The sequence below is a fragment of the Anas platyrhynchos genome, chromosome 1 (genome assembly GCF_047663525.1).
Source record: "Anas platyrhynchos isolate ZD024472 breed Pekin duck chromosome 1, IASCAAS_PekinDuck_T2T, whole genome shotgun sequence".
NCBI lineage: Eukaryota > Metazoa > Chordata > Aves > Anseriformes > Anatidae > Anas > Anas platyrhynchos.
In genome coordinates this window covers 43,338,162-43,359,035 of record NC_092587.1, presented here as the reverse complement: position 1 = coordinate 43,359,035, position 20,874 = coordinate 43,338,162, and the positions used below count along the sequence as shown (strand labels likewise).

Below are 20,874 nucleotides of genomic sequence, written 5' to 3'. Positions count from 1 at the left end.
GAAAGAGTTGTTTATTCTGTCTTGCTTTCTTAATTACACAAACAACATCCAGCACAAAACAGCCCAGTGACTCTTCAGTGTCAACATACAGCTAGCAGTTATACATGCAGCCCCAGCCCTCCCAGTCACCTTCCCCTGGGAGCAGGCAAAAATGTCACTGAACAACTGGACAGACACCGATGTATGCATACAACACTCCCACCACACATACACCCTTACCTACCTTTTCCTGCTGCTACACTGCAGCCTGGGGGATCCAAGAGCATCGGGCTGCTTTCAGAACTCACCGACTGCATCCATTCATTACCTCCCAACACCTGACCTTTGCATGCCACCTCAGTGAGACAACAAAGGAAACCTCGCACGAGCCCCTGAAAGGGGGGCCCTATAAACAACGGGCTCAGTTACCTGCTGTGGAGAACATGGCTGTGTCTCTTCACTAGAAATGGCATCAGATGACAGGCACTGCTCAGACAAGAGGCAAACATCAAGCCAGCACAGAGACAAAGCTGCTTGGTTTGGCCCAGTCCTGAAGCCAGGTCCCGTGCCTAGAGACAGATCACTTCAGCTGGTCACACTGCGTTCACTCATCCCCTGGGAGTAGCTGTGATGATTGCTCAGATCACCAAAAAGCAGTGCCATGCCCACTTCCCATCAATCCTAGGCAAAGGACCACCCTGCGCAGAGGCAGCCCACCTCTGTGCAAAGCACCCAGCAGGCAGGACAGGGGGAGGCAGGCAAGGCACAGGGATGGGTACATCCAGCTGGATTTATTACACACAGGAATGAAAGTTTCCATCAAAAAAAAAAATAAATCTCATTTTGGAATATCAGTGCTGATTTTACAGGATCGGCCTCATGGTGACGAATTTGAAGTTGTATGACTCAGGCAGGCCCTGGTGGCGTGTGTGGTTAAACCGTCTCCAGGTGAAGACAGGGAGACCACCCTGTACGGGGGGGCCGTTGATGGCAGTGGCTGTGAACGCTGAAGCCAGGCGGAAATCTGACACCTGTAACAGAGGACAGGAGTTCAGGGCAAAATTGTTGCATGATTGACATGCACCCATCCCAGGGCAGGAACAGCTCAGGGAGATTCGATAACAATACGGTAAGAAACTGAGCAATGGGAAATGCATGCTGGTCAGGCAGCATTCCTCCCCTACAGAGGCATCTTCAGCCACAAACAGCCAGTGCTGAAGGGCAGCCCGAGTCCAGGCTGCCCTCTAGCCCTTGCATTATGCAGGGTGAGAAAGGCAGTTGGTCTGCCCTCAGGACAGTCCTGCCTATGTCTGAGTGCCTCCAAAAGTCTCGGTAGGCAGCGTGAGAGCCAAGCCGAGAGGAGATGCTCAGCACTGGCAGTGCCAGAGCAGCCTCCATAGGGCCCATCTGAGCAACGAAACCACCCAGAGAAGCAGCAGGCTGGTCCCCTGCTGCACAACTTAGCAGCACGTCAGGGCTGGACAGCTGTGTGCTCAGGTATTGCCCTTCACAGTGAAAATAATGTACAAACTGCCTTGAAAAACTGCTGCTTTCTCCAGGACAGGGGGTCTAAGGATTTTCTCACCCAAAAAGCAAGGTGACCTTTGGGGAACTTTGCTCGAAGCAGTTTTACAGAAAGGTGGAGACCTGGAGCAGTGTGACTCACTAGAAAGCCAGGCTTCTGAAAAGGTAAAACTAAAATGAGGACAAAGACACGTTCTGGTGGGCTCTGGGGAGGCACCCACACAGCCCCCACTACCAGGAGGCTGGGGCTCTACAACAGTTAGTTACCTTCCCCATCGTCCTCCAAGTGATGTGAGGACTTATTTCAACCTTCACTAACATTCCTCCTGCTGGAAAGCCTTGGGACTTAATGCCTAAACACCACAAGTCCCCATGGCCATCATTCCCCATCAAGCACTGGGACAATGAAAAGAGATAACAGACAGGCCTGGCCATGCCCATCCTAGGACAGGGAAATCTGCCACAGGTTTGAGAAGAGCACAAACAGGTTGCAGCAAACCTTCAGCAGATATTGAGAATAAGGTTACTTACCTTGGAGTCGTAGCAGCCTGCAGGCACTGGAAAGGAAGGATTCAGGTCTTCCCTGCAGCAAATGGTGTTGCAAGGATTGTGTTCAGCATAAGGATCACGCTGGTAGTCTGGGGAGAAATGTGGCGGGGAGGGAAGAAAAGTAATCAAATTAGTCCCTTCACCCAAAGTCTCTACTACTGAAGCAAAGTCCCCAAACCACTAAATGCTGGCTAAGTGTGCTGGCAGAAACAGTCTATCACACTGCTTTCATGCTCCTCCTTAGGTACTAACTGGAAAATCAGTGCTCAAGATGGAACATTAAGTAGACAAGCTCCTAATCCAAATTCATTCAGTTATTTCTGCCTCCCAGGGCACCACCACCAACCTGTAACCACAAACATTTGTAATTCTGCATGACAAAAGCTTGTGGGAACTTTGTGAGGAGAGAAAAGTGGAACAGAAAGGGATGGGGGGGCGGGAGAGTATAGCAGTGAGATCCTGTCTTTTCCTCTTCTGGACTAAAATAAGTGGCAAGGAGCAAAGCCTTCAAACACCCACTGCAGTAGCTGTGAGCTAGCAGGGGAAGAAGGACAAGCCCCAACATCTATGAGCATGCTGCTACTCACAGCCCAAACAGCAGCAATACCCCACCCTGGGAGAGGCCTCCCAAACCCCAAGCCCAGTAATCAGAGTGCTCCCTGTAATTGGGAATCAAAATATAGCATCTAAAGCTATCTGCACTTAAAGACGGGCTTAGCCAGAAGTTAATTAAGCTGTTTTTAATCCAGTTAAGGAGAACCCTGTCAGGGAAAAGCAGAGCAGAACATTACCTACTAAAAATCACCCTTCTTGAACAGAAGAGCACCAAACTGACCTGAAATTTTACACCAAATTCTCTGATCTGACGTGACTGCTGCTTAGGATTTTAAGGCATTTAAGATTTGTAGGTTGTACATGTGGCAGGGTAACAGCAGTCCTCAGAGAGTCTCTTTGAGTGTCAGCCGCTCTTTGCAAAGGTCGCGCAGCTAGCCCAAGGGACATTACTCTGTAAGGAACCCAGTCTCTCTCTGTTAAGAGCAATTTTTAGCCTTGTTTCCTAGCTAGAGTCATCTTGTGTTGTTTTTTATTTATTTATTGTTTTGTGTATATACTCTGTACCTAGGGTAATGTAACTCTGATCTGTAAGTAAAGCTGCAGTTCCCCACTAAAACAAAAAAGTAAAAGGTCCCACTGCTTTACTAAGATCAGCTCCACAATATACAAGTGTATTTCTTACTGTTGTATCTCATGATGTACTTCATGTCTTCCAAGTTAGTCACTTTGCCCTGGTCTCGACGGAAGATTTTTGCTCTTGGAGCAAGCTCATAAGAAAAATCCAAGCCATACTTCTCAACATATTCTGCATACCCACTGAGATTGTAAATCTTTTCGTGGAAAGGGATGTTGTATGAAGGCCAGTAACCTGACGGAGACACAAAACAACCTGTTAGTCACTTGGAAAAGCTGAACACTCTTGTTTATATCAACAAAAGCAAAATAAACCATTTCCCATACCACATCACCTTGACCAGATTTCGAGGAATAACAGGTCAAACTGGTTTGAAAGCAACAAAATAAGGCAACAGTCACTGGAATGACAGGGGTTGACACCCTACATAACACCACTGGGGACTGTGCACAGGCAGCCCGTCCCTAGACTTCCACCCTGAGGACTCATCCTGCAAAGCAGCCAAGATCAGACTTGCAGGAGCCTGAGGTGGACACAGACCAGCCACAGCCCTTCTGCAGAGGTTACACTCCTCTGAGCCTGAGAGCAGTGAAAGATCATTTCCCTCCACCAAACTTCCTTGCAAGAGGCTTGAATGCACTCCCTTCTCTCCTCTCTTCCCATCTCACCAAGGCAGTCATGCACTGTGCTGAATTGCCAGGGACAAACACAGACACCACACAGAGCAGCGATGAGGGCAGATGACAATTAAAAATGAAGATATGAAGTCTCCTAAACAAATATACACTGATAACATAATGAAGGTCCCAAAACAGCAGATAGAAAGAGGCCCCAGGTCTCAGCAGAAGTCCTGGAGATAGACAGACAAACAGGAACCATGGAACAAGAGATAGTGACAAGTGCACATCTGTTCCCCATCAGCCTTTGAGGGATAAGAAGCAATTGACCTCGAGAGAGCAAAGACCCATCATAACTTTTCCAAGAGCAAGTGTTAATCCTGCACTTCTCTGCAGGATTACCAGCCAGAACTCCAGAGAGTTTGGCTAGGTGATGTAACTGTCTGAAACAAGGCTACTGTAGGAAGAAAAAAAACTCATGAAGAGCCAGGAGACCATCTGGGTACCTCAAGCCCTAGGAGAAATACACTAGATATCTATACTTCCCCACACACACTCTTCAAGGCAGGCATCAAGGAGTCTTTAGGCAGAGACTATATACCATAAGCTAGTCCCAGCATGTGCTAGTCCCAGGACCAGCATACTTTTAGCTCCCTTCCAAAGCACGAACCTTCCCATTGTCAACAGGGAACATTGCTTCTGAAAAAATCTGGCTTAGAGACTTACTATTTCAACTCTAGTAAATGCAGTACTCCATTTATTAACATAGCCCAGTACGACATGAGGAGTCTGATGGTAAAATGCTCAAGTAAGTCAGCTGGGACTCACTGACAGCGAGATGCACCTACACAAACCGAGCTTCCTGAAGGACAGATACGCAGACACCATCAGCACTGGAAAGCTGCCTGAGCAGAGGCCTTACTAGCTTGGGTCCTGTTCAGCACAGGTGGAAGTACCCTGTCTGCTGGCATTTTCTAAAACAGAACCTTTGAAGTTCTCTTCCAGAAAAAGCTCTTTTATGTCCTAGGCCCTGCAAGACTGCAAATCCCACACTGACAGTGCAGCATCCAACCTGAGGCAGGCTTTAACCAAGGGCTGACACAGGCCATTGAAACCTGCCTGTCAGGTCTGGCAGTGTGAACAGTGAGGAAAAAAAGAGTAAAAAGTGATGTAATGTTGGAAGGGGGCAGGGGGATGACATGAAGGTAGCAATAGCTGTCTGAGACAATACTTTCCTCTGCCCAGAGGGAGGATCCCAGCAGTGCTGAGAGGAAGGGCAGTGAAAAGATGAGAAGCACATGGTGGAAGAGACTGAGATCACAAGTTTTGATTGGAAATGGTAATTTTGATACTGAAATGGATGCGCTACTCACTCATCATCAGCAAACATCTGATCTGTAGCCATTCCTGTGCCCTGTCCCTAAGCTGGAGCCAGTACTGCCCTCCTCCACTTCCTCTAGAGGGTTCCTGAGTTTTCTTCATCAACATACAGAAAGCTCCTTGACAACTTTGCCTGGAAGGGGCAACATAAAAGATTCCTGATTTTCAGAAGCCACCTGCACTGGCCTAACAGACAAGCTGACAAAAGCCATAAAAATCTTTCCATTTCCAAACCCACATAAAAAAAAATAATGTTTGCTTGTTTTCCAGATCCAGGTCTTACTAGAGCGATGTCTGCCTTTGTTCACCTGAGAACTCAATTCTCATTCTCTGCTGTTCCTAGGTTTATGCCTGAAAGAAATTAAGAAAAATGATTGTGGTGCAAATAGATGCTTGCTCTCTCTGAGCAGGCCAGAGTGGTGAGAGATCTTTGAACACCAGCTACAAGAAAATCACAGAGTGTGCCAGGGTTTGCTACTCCACACACTGTACGCCAGCTCTGTGCTTGAGGAAGGCAGCTTCCTTCACCCAGGCTGCTCCAAGCATCAGGGAACAGACAAATCCCCCCAAAGCCCCTGCCCTGGGTGGCATGGAGGAGTCCAAGACTGGTGCTCAGAGAACCAGTGCTGGCTTTTAGCAGCTGAGGTCTCAAAGGCAGCACTTCTGCAGAGCTCAGCCCACCCTGAGTGCTGTTAAACATTTAAGCTTCTGGAGACTGGGTGACTTCTGCTGCAAGATCCAACGTACACAAGGTGCATTTACATAACCTGGGAAGAGCCGTACAGTAAACATAAAATATCATTGAACTTCTAATGCATGTCACCACTTTCCCACACAGAGCAGTCACAAGATCTCTTAGGAGGGAATAATCGGTTAGTGGGTGTCCAAGCCCCCATGGACTCAGCCCTATGGGAATCCCACACGGCAGTTCTACAACCACTGCTGAAAAGGAACCCACTAAGACTGGCCTGCCTGCACAGATGCCACGCTCTTGTGACATGGTTGTGCTACTTCAAGTGCAAAAGCTAGAGATGTCTTCTTTAGCTTGGTTGTCTGCACTATGATGCACGACACGCTGCAGAGGATCCCAAGGCATTTCACCATTGAACCACACAGAAATACTAGAAGATAAAATGCAATGGCCTGCTTCATATCTTCCATGGATACAGGAGCCAGAAAAGCATAAAGGGTAGAGAGGGGATCTTTCTACATTATTGGTATGAAACATCTCAAGACCACATTCACATTGCAGCAGTGCCTCAAATAAGCTAGACTCTTCCAAGCACCCAGACACAAGGAAAAAATCCGAAGAGAAGCAACCCTAGCAGTCAATATAAAATGGCATTCCACGCACTTCCAGTGATCTTGATGATAAAGAGCAATTCTCATCAACTTAGCACCTCAGCACGTGATTAGAGGAAGGGGCACATGCTTAAATTTGTGGAAAGAGATCAGGCTTTTGGGTGCTGGCATAATATGTCTATAAACCACTTGTGAATATAACCTGACAGTGGGTGTTTTATTTCACCTAGGTTTTTGTTTGTTTCTTTTCCAACAACTTACTGCTAGTCTTGCTGGGGGATCAAGGAATCTTTTGAAGAACAAGTTTATTAGATAACAGAACTCCAGAAAAGTTCAGGAGCTAAATCTAGTGCAAAGCTTCTCTCCAGTTTAAAAGCTCATCTCCTTATACAGCAACACACTCACCAAGCAGCCCACAGCATCACAGTTATTCAGCACAGCTGCAAATAGACCTCACCTTCCTCCTCATGGGTCTCTAAAACTGGGCAAAACAATACCAAAGGAGGAAAAAAAAAAAAAAAAGAAAAAAAAAAAGGAAAGAAAGAAGTCTATTATTCCCTCCCCTGCTTCTAAGAAACACAGACACTCACCATATTTCTGCCACAGCAGACAGCAGAAGCGGACAGTGTTATTGATATAGCACCACTGGTACACTCACACAAGGCTTTCTAACTCAAACCTCAGCAACAGCATTCAGAAAGCTACAAAGGTACAAAGCACAGTCAGCTGGCACAAAGAGACGGCTCTCCTAGGCCAGCAAATGCTATAGGAGCTATTACCTTTCCGTAGAACATTTGTTTGATCAGAATATTCCACAAGGGTTGGGATCTGCTCAACAATATACAATGCGCCTTCATCAAGGCTCTTCTGCAGCTTTACCTTCTTTAGGTCCAGCACCATGTACTGATTGTTGTAGGTCCCTAGGTATGAGAGCAAAGAGTTACATGCCCTGCCTAGGGAAGGAAAGGGGTATCAGGGCAGGGGAAGGAACACATCCTTTCTTTTAATATTCATATTTAACAGTACTTACCAGAGTTGCACCTTGAGAAGGTTTCTGCCCAAGCTTTGCCACCATCTGCCATCATGTTAGCAATGCGGACCCTCTGCCAAGCAAACAGGGATTCAGGCACCACTTGCTTAATGAGGGTTTGGTTGAACACACTGTTGGTGGTCTGCAACATTATCAAGCCGCTGCCAAGTATGTAAAAGTCATCCAAGGACACTAGAAAGCCTTAATCAACAAGACAAAAATTTGTTATCTCTCAACCCTTGTTGTATCCACAAAACAAACTAGAGACTCATTTATATCCCCTTGGCTTGGGTATGTGCCTGGACATTTTAAATAAAGCCGTAAAAATATTGAAGGTGAGATGGTAACTTCTGCAAGTATTTTGAGCCCACCTGCCAGTACAATTTCTCACTTGTCATGTTTTCAACACACAACCTGCTTTGTCTAGAGCATTTGCTTCAGGTTTGTGTCCCAACCTTTCCCACTTGGAAGTTTCCCCTTCATATGTCAAGCAATGTCTTATTCTGGGGAATACATAGTATAAAGGTCTAGCAAGTGTTTGTTCATAACAAAAATGTTTCTTCAAAAACAATGACAAAAACAGAACAAAAATACAACCTCCACAAACAGATCTTCATCAGCTTTTTTTTTTTTTAATGGATCAACCTTTCTTTCCCCCTTCCCTCTCCCCCTCCAAAAAAAGGATCTCTTCTGTACTAAACAAACCAAGTAGAAAAGTCTTCCTACTTAGTTTAATCTTTTCCAATCTAACTATTCTGAAAAGCATCTCTAAGAAATGGGCACCTCCCAAACTTTAAGCCAACTCCTGTATACAAGAGAAAGTTCTACCTATTCTTCTCTGTGACATGCAACAGTCCTGTAAAACTCAACACAACCACAACTCTCAGAGCAGGATTCCTTTCCAGGTTATATGCCAACAGAAACATTAGGTCCAATCGCAGATCCCATGTCAGGAGGTGGTATACAGAACTCCAAAGGTCAGCTATAATGCCATGGATAGCTTGGCAACTATTTACAAAGCAGAAATAACTTGACTTTGAGATTCTCCAGAGGATACGGGGCTGGCAGTCACCAGGCTGGGGAAGAAAAGTTGTTAACTGAGCTACCAGTGGAGAAGTTATCCAGAATGTGGTCTCTTGTCAATAAGTTTTTAATGGCACCACTCTTTAAAGAGTACACAATACTAAAATCTTCTTTGTGTAATACCTTAATAGTTGTGTCCGACTACAACATCTTGTACAGCAAGCCTTGTTAAGCAACCTATGATAACCAGAAAGACAATCCAGTTCTGCCTCATCAAAAAGGCAGACCTTCTTCTAGCAAAATTAATGTTTAAAGGCTCAATTTCAGCAAGATTTCTTTAAAATCCCCAAATCTCAAATCAGATCCAGGAAATACACTTTGCAACTACCTGTTCTCTAATGATACGTCCGTATAGAACAGGCAGAGCACCCTGACAGCTTGCGGGTCCTACTACTTCACTCTCAAAAACAGAATGAGAGTGGCAATAAATAAAGAGTATCCGTAGCAGAATTCTTTCAAGTAAATACAGACAAGAAGGGAAACACTCTAAACTTGGCTCTGTCAGCCTGTTTTATACCACAACGCTGACTGCTCCTGAGGTAAGCTGCTGCACAGCAAGATGAGTGCTTGTCCAGAGACCAAAAATGAAACTGTTAAACAACTGTGGTTTGAACTAAGCACTAATTCCTACATGGATACCAGTACAAAGTGACCTACTTCAAAATAAACTGAATAGCTTTGTCTCCTTTTTAAATCAACTTAAGCTGAGATAAAACTCAACTCAAAGTAAGTGGCAACTCAAATAATTAAGTCGAATGAGTTCTGTAGTTCAAATAATTTGCAAAGCTAAGATGAGCTGAAAACAAGTGGATTTCTTTCCAGGACTCAGTATTTACCAAGTTTCATCCCGCAGTACTTTTATAATACAGTGTGCCCTCCATGATACACCATTATTAGCTCAGTTATCCAGAGACAACATATGTCATTATGACTTAAGGTACAGGCACCCTTGAGACAAAAGGAAGTTAAATACATATGACAGGTTTACCAAGGACAAAAGCATCCACAAAAATAAAACCCAGATGAAGCCTAGAGATAGCAGCAGATATTTGATGTCTTCTTGTGTTATCCTCATTTTTCCACTATGTATGAGAATCTGCTATAATTGAAATTGCCTTTTAGGTAAACTGTACAGAGAGATAACAGTGACATATTTTCCTCTGTAAACCCATTTCCCATTTTTATCAACTACTCTCAATCTTGTTGTTCTGTGTTTTTTCTTCCTCCCCTTTCAACGAACCTGACTCTTCCTATAAAAAGAAAGAAATAAAAGCACTTCTGACTGCATCTTCAGGGTCTGAGCCATTTAGATTCTGTTGCCAAACACCACTGGAAAACTGAAGTTTCCAGATTCTGGAACTTCATTCACACCACTATTAATGTTTTGGTTTGCTTGGTTTATTTTTTCTTTTTTTTTGAAATCTGAGCCATAGTGTTCTCTGGGGAGTCATCACACTGAATAGTACAAGAATGGGAGGGACATGGAACAGAGATGTGCTCCTGACAGCTATTGTTCCTAAAGAGGTAGTTGCTGCTTTCTCAACCAGATGGAATCAACTTTTCTGGAATTTTAACTGGTCCTTGTGTTCATTCAGTGTCAGAAAGGTGCAGTGTCATAGTCTGGAAGTCAGGGACAAGAGCCCTAGCAATCACCTCACATGGATGAGAGTAGCTCCAGCCTAAGATGCTCAATGCTCTGGGCTACAAACATACTTAACAATAGGAAGGGAGATGTCTTCTCTGGATTAGCTTTCTTAATCCCACCAGCAGATGCTTTTCATACCATGATTTATCTCCTGCCAGCTGCCTTCCTTTCACCTGCAGATCTCTCCTAGGTACTAGGCAAAGGTACACCCCACAATGGAGATGAGATACCAGAGTCATAAAGTGCATCAGATGCTTTTCCTCTGCTCGCCCTCAGGTTTTAGACAGATGTTGGAGGAAGCTGGGAAGCAAGAAATGTGGCAAAACTCATAAGCATGCTGGTGCCAGTGGAGAATGTGCTATTCCCCTGAATAAGTACCTAAAACCAGAATACAACATATTTAACTAGACTGTAGCTCACCTAGAGAAAGCAGGTCACTACCCAAACTACTGTGCCTGGGTCCAAATGGTAGATTCCCTTTTTTAAATGGGGTTCAAAACTAACTCTTCAAAAAAGCTCCACCCAAATGGACGGGGATCTTGGAAACTGCAATCTTCTCCCTGCTGTCCAAGGAAAACAGGGAAATTTCATCAGCTAATAGGGCTAATATCTGGGCATGACTCAGTGGGGCAGTGTCAAATAGTGACTGCACAGCCAGGGGAATTTTTGTTTGGCCTTATCTGGTTTTTGTTTGTTTGTTTTTGTTTTGTTTTGTTTTTTACTAGACATTGCCTGCAAAAACAACACCCACCTAGTCTCTGTCATCATATTTCTTATCCCTCCAAATGAGCAGAGCTTCACTCAACAGTTGTTAGCAAATGTTACTTGGCCTTTGCATTTAAGTTCACTGCTCTGCAGAAACTCACCAGCAACATTAAGTACTTATGCTCAGTCTGAACAAGACACCAAAGTCAGAGGTGTCCAAGCATTCAGCTCAGAGCCACTCTTCCTTTCCAGAGGTTCACGGAGATGTTCTGCATACAGCTCTGCACAGATGCTTTCAACAGAAGAGAAAGCTGAAATGATGAGCAGGGTTCAAGTGAGGATTAGGATTAGTGTGGAAACGAGCGTAGGTGGTTAAATAATTCTGCAAGAGCAGAGATTACTGCTCTCATTCATTCCCCTTGCAAGTACCCCTGCAGTGCTACTGTGGGTCTGAAAGGGAGAAAGCAGAAAGGAGGAAACTTGAAAGAAACTGCAGCAGTAGTATTTAAGCATGCTGGCAAGAATATTGGAAATTGCTGAGGAAACAGGAATGGACTCTGCAGTTCCAGATCATCCTCTGCTTGCTGAGCCTCAGCAAAAGCAAGGAAGTGCAAGGCCCTCTAGCTGTATCATAATGCATATGCTGGTGTACATCACGACTAGCCAGTAGGCTTAGATCCTTTAACCCGAGATGTAACAAATACTCTTTTTTGCAGTTTAATTTCACAATTTTAGCTGTATTTTGAAATTCAGTAAATAAATAATCTGGACAACTTTACTCTGATCTAAGGAGAAATCAGGGAGTCGGCACATTCGTTTTCAGAAGACAAGTGTTTCCTTGAAACATTTCTGACACAGCTTTTGGACATATTAAGTTTTACTTCATAACCAGTCTACTGAACAACAGAAAGCTATGAATTATTCAGTTAAGTGCCACTGAAGGCCTGGAAGGAAACCTCCTTCTTAATGCTTTGTTTCCTCCAAAAGTCAATACTTCTATGTACGTTAGGATCATGTGGATCCCTCCTGTTCAGGGGATCTTACTAAGAACCAGTAAGAATGTCCCAGGAGGTACCTGTCAGGACAGAGAACAGGAGTGGGAACTCACATGCAGAGAGAAGTTACAGTTGTCAAGTTGAGCCATGGGCAGGACTTGTGGATTTCACGGTCAGATGCCCTGAAAATTTAGGGCTTCATCTCATCACAACATGGAGCAGAGTTTTCTGGTAGTTCCCTCCTTCCTGTGTGATACCCTGAGATCATTACCAGACCAGCTGATTTTGCCTTTGCTCATCTCCTGGAAAACTGCAAGTTTGTGAGCTACATTACAGCTAATGTAATCTGCTGTAGTCAATGGGTCACACTTGCCTAGTGCTTGCGATACTACCCTGTAATTAAGTGGCCAGTGAGCACACTTGACATACCACAGGTCTCTCAAACTCCACTGTAGCCATGGGAAGTACGTTTTGCAACAGTTCTCACTGAATTTTGTTGGTAGAATGAAACCTTACCACATCACTGCATCAGAGTACTTAGGACAAGCAAGCTTTAAAATAAGCCCTCTCTTAAAAGTTCCCTGCAGACACCAGTCTCAGGGAAATGCACTGGGATTTTGTGCACTAGCAAGCAGACCCCAAGCATTTAGCACAGCTGGTTTTCAGGTACCCTCTCATACAGTGTGCTGTATCAGTCTTGTCAAAGCAGATGATACGTATTTCTCTCTATATAAAGATTCCACAAAAGGAACAACCCAAAGATACCTGCATATACACACTCCAAAAAAAAAAAAACGACAGAGCAGTAGCATTAATGATAATAATAAAAGTCACTCTGTGTGGCAGATCCTGATCCCAAGTTTGCATCTGCAGCACAATACAGCACGCAACAGTTGGGAAACATAGCCACATTCTCCTAAAGGACAATACTATCTTCAACAGTATTTTTTCGTGAGATACAAGATCCAGAATGACCTTCTGTACATTCAGGTGATGAACAGAGCTCAGACAAAAGCCTTCACTTCCTACCAGGTTATACAGGCTTGGCAAAATTCCTTCTGACAAGAAAGTCAAATTCCTCAGAGAAAACCCGTGCTCCTGAAAGGCTGTACACTTTACAGGCATTTGCCAAAACAACTCTGACTCGTTCCCTAAAGCAAAAATCCCAGGAAAATTGTGTTCCTGAGGGTTACTGGGTCAGAAATCCACAATAAAAGCAAAAAAAAAAAAGATTGCTTTCAATGTGAAATGAACGCAATTGCTTTATTGAACAGTTTCAGGAGCCCAAGCCAAAAAAGACCCCTGCCTTTGTAGTAAGACAAGCACAGTAATAAATCAAAGCACATTTTGCAATCATCAGTCAACACAATTTCATCAGAATCAAATGATCTTCTACAGCACATATTTCACTTTAAAAAGTTGCAGATTTGAGTGTTTGTCCATTTTTGAATTCGAAATTCCACCTTTAAAAATGTACGCAGTGCTAACTCCTCCAAACAATCTTAAATTTGCTTTGTTTTTTCATGATCACATTTCTTGGTGCTAATTTGAGCTGTTTGTTAGTTATTAAAAAACTAAAAAAAAATAACAAAAACAGCAAGAGTACATATTTCACCACTGAAATGTTAAGTACCAATAATTTCTAATATTCTTCCAGGAAACTTGAGAACACTACATTCTGCCTCATCTTCCCAAGGGTAATTTTAAATACTCTGGCTGGATATATTTCTGACACGTAAAATATGCATTAAAAATACCTCCCTTTGCCAGTTTCTAGAGAAGCTGCGAGAGGGGAAAAAGAAGAAAAAAAAAAAAAAAAAGGTTTGCTAACCCAACATCAAAAAAGTCTCTACAATTTCAAATGGCTAGTGTTTGATAGTGCCTAGTAATGTTATTACAGCACAAGTCATACCGTGGTACTAAACACAAGTGTTCAAAACCTCGTTATTACCAAACGTGTGAATGCTGTCAGCAAGGTACTAAGTTCAACAGTTGAGATGGCTGTGCACTACACCAAGCAGAACTCAAAGCAGCATGTTTGCGTGAGAGGTAGTAGAATATTTAACTAGTACTACTCTGAGCACTAGATGTGATTAGCCAACAGAAAAACAAACAAACAAACAAACAAACAAACAAAAAAAAACCACCACCATGAGATGTTTAGGCCAGAAAACCGAACAAGGCATTTTGTCCTCCCCATAGCTAAAAGGATTAAGGTACGTTGAACCCAATGCTTGTTGAGGTATAGACCTTTTTACAGGCAAGATATCTGCAAGCCAAAGACAGTCCATGTCATCTTGAATTTTTTTTTGGGAGGCAGGAGACCTTACCTGGGTAACTGCTGAATGAGACACGGCCAGTCCTAGTGTATGGGTCAACTATATTGAAATTCCAATGCTTGTATATCCTCAGTGTGGCTGCATATGTAAACCAGCTGGAATGGGCAAAATATACGTTCTCATATCCAGGTAGAACCTGGAAAACAGAAGCATAATGATGAACCGTTTCAGGCCCTACCATACTCTGCATGTTTTGTACTTGACAGAAACCAGGAGAACAATTTGTTTTAAGCAGTCTAACTGCATTGTTCAAGAAGGAGCAGATTCTTGTGCTTTTTAATTGTGTACTGAACTTTTTTAATTGTGTACTGAATTTTTGAAACCTTTGGAGATAGTTCTTGCCAATGTGTTGCTTTCAAATCATTGTCATTGTTCAAAATGAAACAGTTTAGGGTTTTTTTTTGGAGCACCCATGTACCAAGACATGTCTGGTTTCCCTCTTCCTCTTAAATGTTGGTATTTATGCACTCAAATCATATCTCTACAAACATATCAAACATTAACTTAGAACATGCTCTTTCTGTGAAAACACCTTTGGGAAACTTTAAAGCACAGAAGCAAATGCAAGTAGGTATGTATTTTGAAAAGATACATATTGATAGTATGTCTTCTCAAAGCATTTCCCTGTTTCTAAGACTTATTGCCACCTCAAACATTTTGTTACAGTCAAATATTGAATGAAGGCATCTCAGCTGAAGATAAACATTGTTGTTCTGGAATACTTGAATCTCCATGCACTGACTACATGTTTGACAATTTTAGTAGAAAAAATTAATTGCAGCCATGATGTATTAGAACCTTAGATTTTAAGAGTTTTCTTCCTGTCATTACCCCCATTGGAAAGCTAATACAGAATATCACTGCTAACACTAAGAAAACTTTCTCTAATTTCTGGACTGTATTCATCCACCATCCACGAGCCTCACACTCCCATTTGTTCTTATGCCAGCACTAAGTAACCTTTTCCCTACTTACATTCCCAGGGTATTTGTAAACATTCATGGTATCCCCTTCTGACCTTCACTTGGCAAGATGAAATAAGTTACTCTCAACCAGTTTCCTCTCCACAGTAGCTTCCCATTCCCCAGTAATTCTAATAGCTTTTCCACTGTCATTCTCTGTGGTTTTTATTTTTGTTGTTTCCCCTCCCTCCAAACACCAGTGACCAAAACTGGACCCAGAATGCCATGGAGGTACAAATGGTAACTACATAAAAGTGCCTTGATCAACAAGGGTCTCTTCAGGCACATGCAATATGAACAGTGAAGACTACAGAAACACAGACTCATGGCATTTTGAATCAACACAATCGCTGGAGCTGAATTTCTTAGTGCTCACCTTGATGAGTGCAGAGCAGTGACCCATATCCCACTGGTATTTCCCATGGCCTCCTGCATCCACATTGCATTGTCCGCTCCTCGTAGAATACTCAAATAATGCAGGAATGAGGTCCAACAGGTCTCCAACTGCATTCAGAAACTGGACATCAAAGACGCTCAGGGGCTGAAGAAAGAGAGAAGAGACCACAACAAACACTTTCAGACAGAAGCAGCAATCAATAGAAACTCAGCTGTTAAGAACTTTTTCCTTCTCAAAGCAATCTTTTATACTTTCTGCAAAACACCTGCTCACAAGACCCAAATGCTAAAATTCAGCTTGGAATGAGGCACTTATGTATCTTTAAGTGTCTGGCCCTTGTAGTGACATTACCAATGCTAACATTGCTGAGGACAAAAAGGAGATGCTATAGCAGTAATTTAGGAAACCTTGTGTGTCTTTGCCAACAGCATATTACATATTATGGTATAGCTACTGTTACTGTTATCCCACAGTAACAAGATTTTTTCCCTCTATTTATCTAGATGCCTTAGAAAAGCCTTACATTAGCACACACTCAGGTGAGCTCTTGGATTTTTTTTAATTTTTTTTTAATAAAGACTGTAATTAAAGATCCTCATGTCTGAGAAGGAGGAAACAAATGAAGGAAGCAAGATAGATACATTAACAGTACTAATCAAGCATGGAACAAGCTGAAGAGAGGAAGTCAGTCAAAAGGCATTCCACTACAGGATTTCAAAAAACCCTTATGGTTAGAGAGAGCCATGGTTAATTATGCACAGATCATTTTGCAATCTTCAGCATCCTCTCTTTCAATGCCTCTTCAAACATAAAACCTTAACAGTGGTCTAACCTCAGCCTTCAAGGACCGTTTTCTAACTCTTTCCTGTTCTTGCTTGCACCATGCTTTTAGTCAAGGCAAGGCTTAAGGAAAAGACAGAATACACATCATTGTAGCATTATGATTAATAATTTTAGAATGGAATGTAATCATAGAGCAAAGAAATATGTTGCTTGCAATACAATTTGCTGTTAGTAAACCACAAAGCTGAACAAACCCCAATAAAAGGGAGAAAAGGACAAGGAAAAGAAAATAAACAACTAAAACTATGTACCATGAAAGGCCCTAACAGCAACTCTAGTTTGAGGGAAAAAAATCCAAAGCAAATTTGAACATATGTTACACTGCTCTAGCTCATCGTATTTTTGCTGTCATAAACAGGGACCAGCAGAGGCCACAACTGATAAAAATCGAGGGATTTACCTTTGGATAGTTTTAAGCAACTCAGTGGTATGAATCATTTGCAAACAAGTCCCAGCAACTGCTATCTTACTAGAATCCATACAGACAGACTTGCTGCAGTTTCAGCACTTTTTTCCCCCATCCAGCCATACTAAAAGGACTGCAAGCCAAACACACTGTGAGGCAAGGCTGTTTTCCAGTGTTTAATTTACAGCCATAACTGTTACAGAAAAGTCAGGCAGCAAAGTAATGAGTGAACATTACCACCATGAGGGGGAGGAAATAGGATTGCATGTGAGAATGCTCAGCCAGCCTTTAGACATTTTCATTGTTCTTTCTATCCATTTACTACCACTCCATGTTCTCCTCCATAAAACCTGCCTTCATTGTAATATCTACTGACACTGCTACAGCATCGCTTGGAATTGTCTATATACTTGAAAAGTTTCCTACTTATGTGCTATATTGTGGTCATTACGAATTTAAAAAAAATAAAATCATTAAATACCAGGAAATCCATCCAAACCAGAACAAAGGTACTATGTAAGGAAGCTAACAGCATTATAACCACAGAAAGCTGGAAGGAAAGACCCTTTTGAACAAAACAGCAAAGATTATGTAAATTCTTAGTGTTCCACTGGGTGAAATTGCTTTCTCCCAAAGCCAGGCAAAACAAAAGAGGAACTAGGTTGCTAAGTACCCATCAGAGTTCTGTTTTCATTCCGCTTTTGAGAGGTAAACAAGATTAATTCCAATATATTTCCAAGAACTCATGACTTAGCTTTGCTAGGATAAATCTGGTTTTGTCTGATGCTAAGCGACATCAGAGAAGTCCGACATGCTTGGTGCACAGAGCTTCTCACTAAAACAATGCATTCAAACAGGAGACTCAGGCATTTGCAGTGTATGCCAAATCTGATTATTTCAGTAGCAGCCTGATAAATCTTCCTCCCACCAGGCTGAGAGCCCCAGCTGGGGAACGAGTACACCTGATTTTCCAGCGTATATGGAGAAGTCTTCCTTATGAGAAGATCATCTGAGGCCACCAGCAAGAATTACATGAGTGTACATCATAACAAGTACATAATATAGGGCATACTATAACCTCTTGTCATCCACATTCTCCCATCTCACATAGCATTGTAAGGAAAACCCTGGTATGCATGGTTTACATCCCGAAGAAGAGTAAATGAATGCACTAAAATGACAAGCAATGAGGTGATATAGCCATGACATTAAAGTCCTTTAGCTAGAATATGTTGCATATCCTCTGAGATATCCTGAAAAGCGAGAAAGATCAAATTGAGTTTTCCTTTCCCACTGTAAACTTACCATCAGCTTGAAGGAGAAAAACTTAGAAAAGTCAGCAGATAAGAAAACAAGTCTTAAATGCGTGTCTACACGGTATAATAACATAGACTAGTCAGTCTGAAACAATTGCTTTCCAATGACCGCCCCATGCATGAGCATTCTCAATACAAAATAAGGAAGTACAAATAGAGAGCTGTCCTGGAATCATTGTAGTATTTAAAACTCTTACACCTCCTTATTCAAGAGTAATTTCCCTGTGTGGACAAGCCCAAGATTAATCACAGCGTTGGTAGAGCATTAGGCAGATGAAAAGCCTTAATGTTCTTTGAGTGCCCCTCCTTCAGAAATCATCCTGACAAAAGGGTTGGGTTTGTTTACTGGATATAAAATGTTGCTAAACCAGATGGAATAATTTCACACTTTAACATGAAAATGTATTCATATTTTGACATCATTACTAATGATACCAAAACATCAAATTTAAAGTACAGAAATTTACACTACACAATGCCTTCATGCAGATCTTACTGGAAGTATCTACCTAGAACAGCCCTGCAGGATGTTGTTTAATGCAATTAAAAATAACAATAATAAAAGAAAGAACAGTCCACTATTATACATATGCTCCATATATAAAAGAATAAAAGCTACATACTAATGCTACTATTAAACAGTTCTGAGTCCAAAACAATTTTCTCTATAGTACGGCCTGGTTATTTGTGGCAGATAATAGTTCTACAATGTTCAGGTGAGGCAATCTTGAAGCTGGGAAGGAAAAGAGGACACATTTCTGAGTGACTTTTATCTATACTCACACAATTCAACATTCATTTAAGCACTATGTGGATGTGGCATAGTTTCAACCTACCACACATTGTACAGGACAATGCAAAGACAGATCTTTTCACATGTCTTCACCACATAAGCACACACCAGTTAGTCCACCAAACGTAAGACTTCAAACGCTTGCAAGTTCAAAAAGTGTACAAAGTGCAAATAAAAGTCCTTGGCACATGAGATAGGTAAGACTAAAAGCAGCTTAGCTATTCACACAGCTCTTGTTCCCATTCTTCCAAAGAAAAAATAGTTTTGTTCAACTTCACCCAGTGCTCAGTGTAGAAATTCACAGTCTTTACAAATACACACCCTTTTCTCCATGCTCTTTAGATCTTTTGACCTATCCTTAAAGAAATCTTTAAGATCTTTATTTCCTGAAAGGGATCCAAAACAGTAGTAAATACATACACAAACAGCACTTACGTGGCTTACTCTCCTCAAAATATTCAAAAAGAAACATGATATGCAACAAGCGGAATTTCTTGTACTTTTGCAGTGTTGTCAAGCATCACCTTGATGCCAAGGAAAACCAAACGTCTAGATGAAAATACAGCTCTCCAAACCATACTCAGAAGTAAGAGACTGATGTTAACTTTCTAGCTCTGGCAAACAGACAAAACTTCAGTGCAAGTGACAAATATGCATGGAAAATTTTTGGTCCCATATACTTTTATTCAAAGCAAACAAATTTAGCTTTGGGCACTATTATCTATGAAAGAAAAAGGAAGGAGTGGAAATAATTCCCACCATCTGCTCCAGGCACATCTGGGAAAAAGAAGTATTTTATATAATATATGTGTGTATATGTACATGTGTCTGTGTATATATATAGACACTTGCGTAATATCCACTGCATATAACTGAAGAATAAAGGACACAGTTATTTCAGACCAAACCATGTCTGAATTGTCCTCAAATGCACCATTGTATAGGTGTGCTGGTGACACACGATATGCCCTGTCTGAAAGAGGATCAGAATGATTTGGTCGCTTCAGAGGGCAGTGATTTTTAATACCAAACACAGACATAAATGAAAACACACTGCAGGTAGGATGTTCCTGTCTATTTCAAGAAAATAGCTCAGATACAAGCTAGTTCTTTTCCCGTCCATCTGCATCTAAAGGATTCCAAAGCAGACAAAAAAAAATGATGAACCTTGCAGGGCTCTACAGTTATAGATGCTGTGAAAAGGAATGAATGAGTTATTTTCCTAGAAAGTCAAGGTTTCTTAATAAAATCCCTATAATTCTGACTCAACAGGATGGACCTTTCCATTACAGTCTTCTCTTCCAGTATGAACTTGTTCCTGCTAATGAAATGTCCAGAATGAGAACTATGCAAGAGATTTTTGCATTTTAACAAAACCTAATTGCTTACAATTCCTTACTGCCACCTTCTCTAAATTCTTGGTATGATGAAATCAAGACAAAAAAGGGTCAACTGCAATTACTCAAGTCTTCCCTCTCACAATGAGGAACCAATTAGACGTACTAGACTTATGGGGAAAGCACTATAATTACCGCAGCTCTATTGGAGTTAAAGGAGCTCTGGTATTGCATACAAGCTGATGATCCTGGACACAATTCTATCCAAGTTTAAAAACAACAAGAAAAATAATTTTCAGAAAAAAAAATAAATCAAAATATCACCCCATTTGGCATTACACAACACTGACCATACAGTTTGCAACAGGAGACTTGGAAAACAGAAAGCGAGACACAATTTAGCAAAGAAAGATATCCTGCAAAATCTAGAAGCTTTGAAGCTCTAATGACTGGAAATACGAACAAAAGCTTTAACGCAGTTCC

At 41.9% G+C, this 20,874-nt stretch overlaps 1 protein-coding gene across 1 annotated transcript in view; it reads right to left on the bottom strand.

Moving 5' to 3' along the window:
• Positions 1–751: 751 nt before the first annotated feature.
• The window catches only part of PLBD1 (phospholipase B domain containing 1), a 37,310-nt gene continuing 17,187 nt past the window's right edge, over positions 752–20,874 (bottom strand). The window contains exons 5-11 of the mRNA XM_027453513.3: positions 15,676–15,840; positions 14,329–14,473; positions 7,571–7,771; positions 7,320–7,460; positions 3,290–3,475; positions 2,035–2,141; positions 752–1,010 (exon numbers count right to left, since the gene is read on the bottom strand). Of these exons, the coding sequence (XP_027309314.3) occupies positions 843–1,010; positions 2,035–2,141; positions 3,290–3,475; positions 7,320–7,460; positions 7,571–7,771; positions 14,329–14,473; positions 15,676–15,840 (1,113 nt within the window). The 3' untranslated portion in view covers positions 752–842. The remainder of the gene's footprint in view (positions 1,011–2,034; positions 2,142–3,289; positions 3,476–7,319; positions 7,461–7,570; positions 7,772–14,328; positions 14,474–15,675; positions 15,841–20,874) is intronic.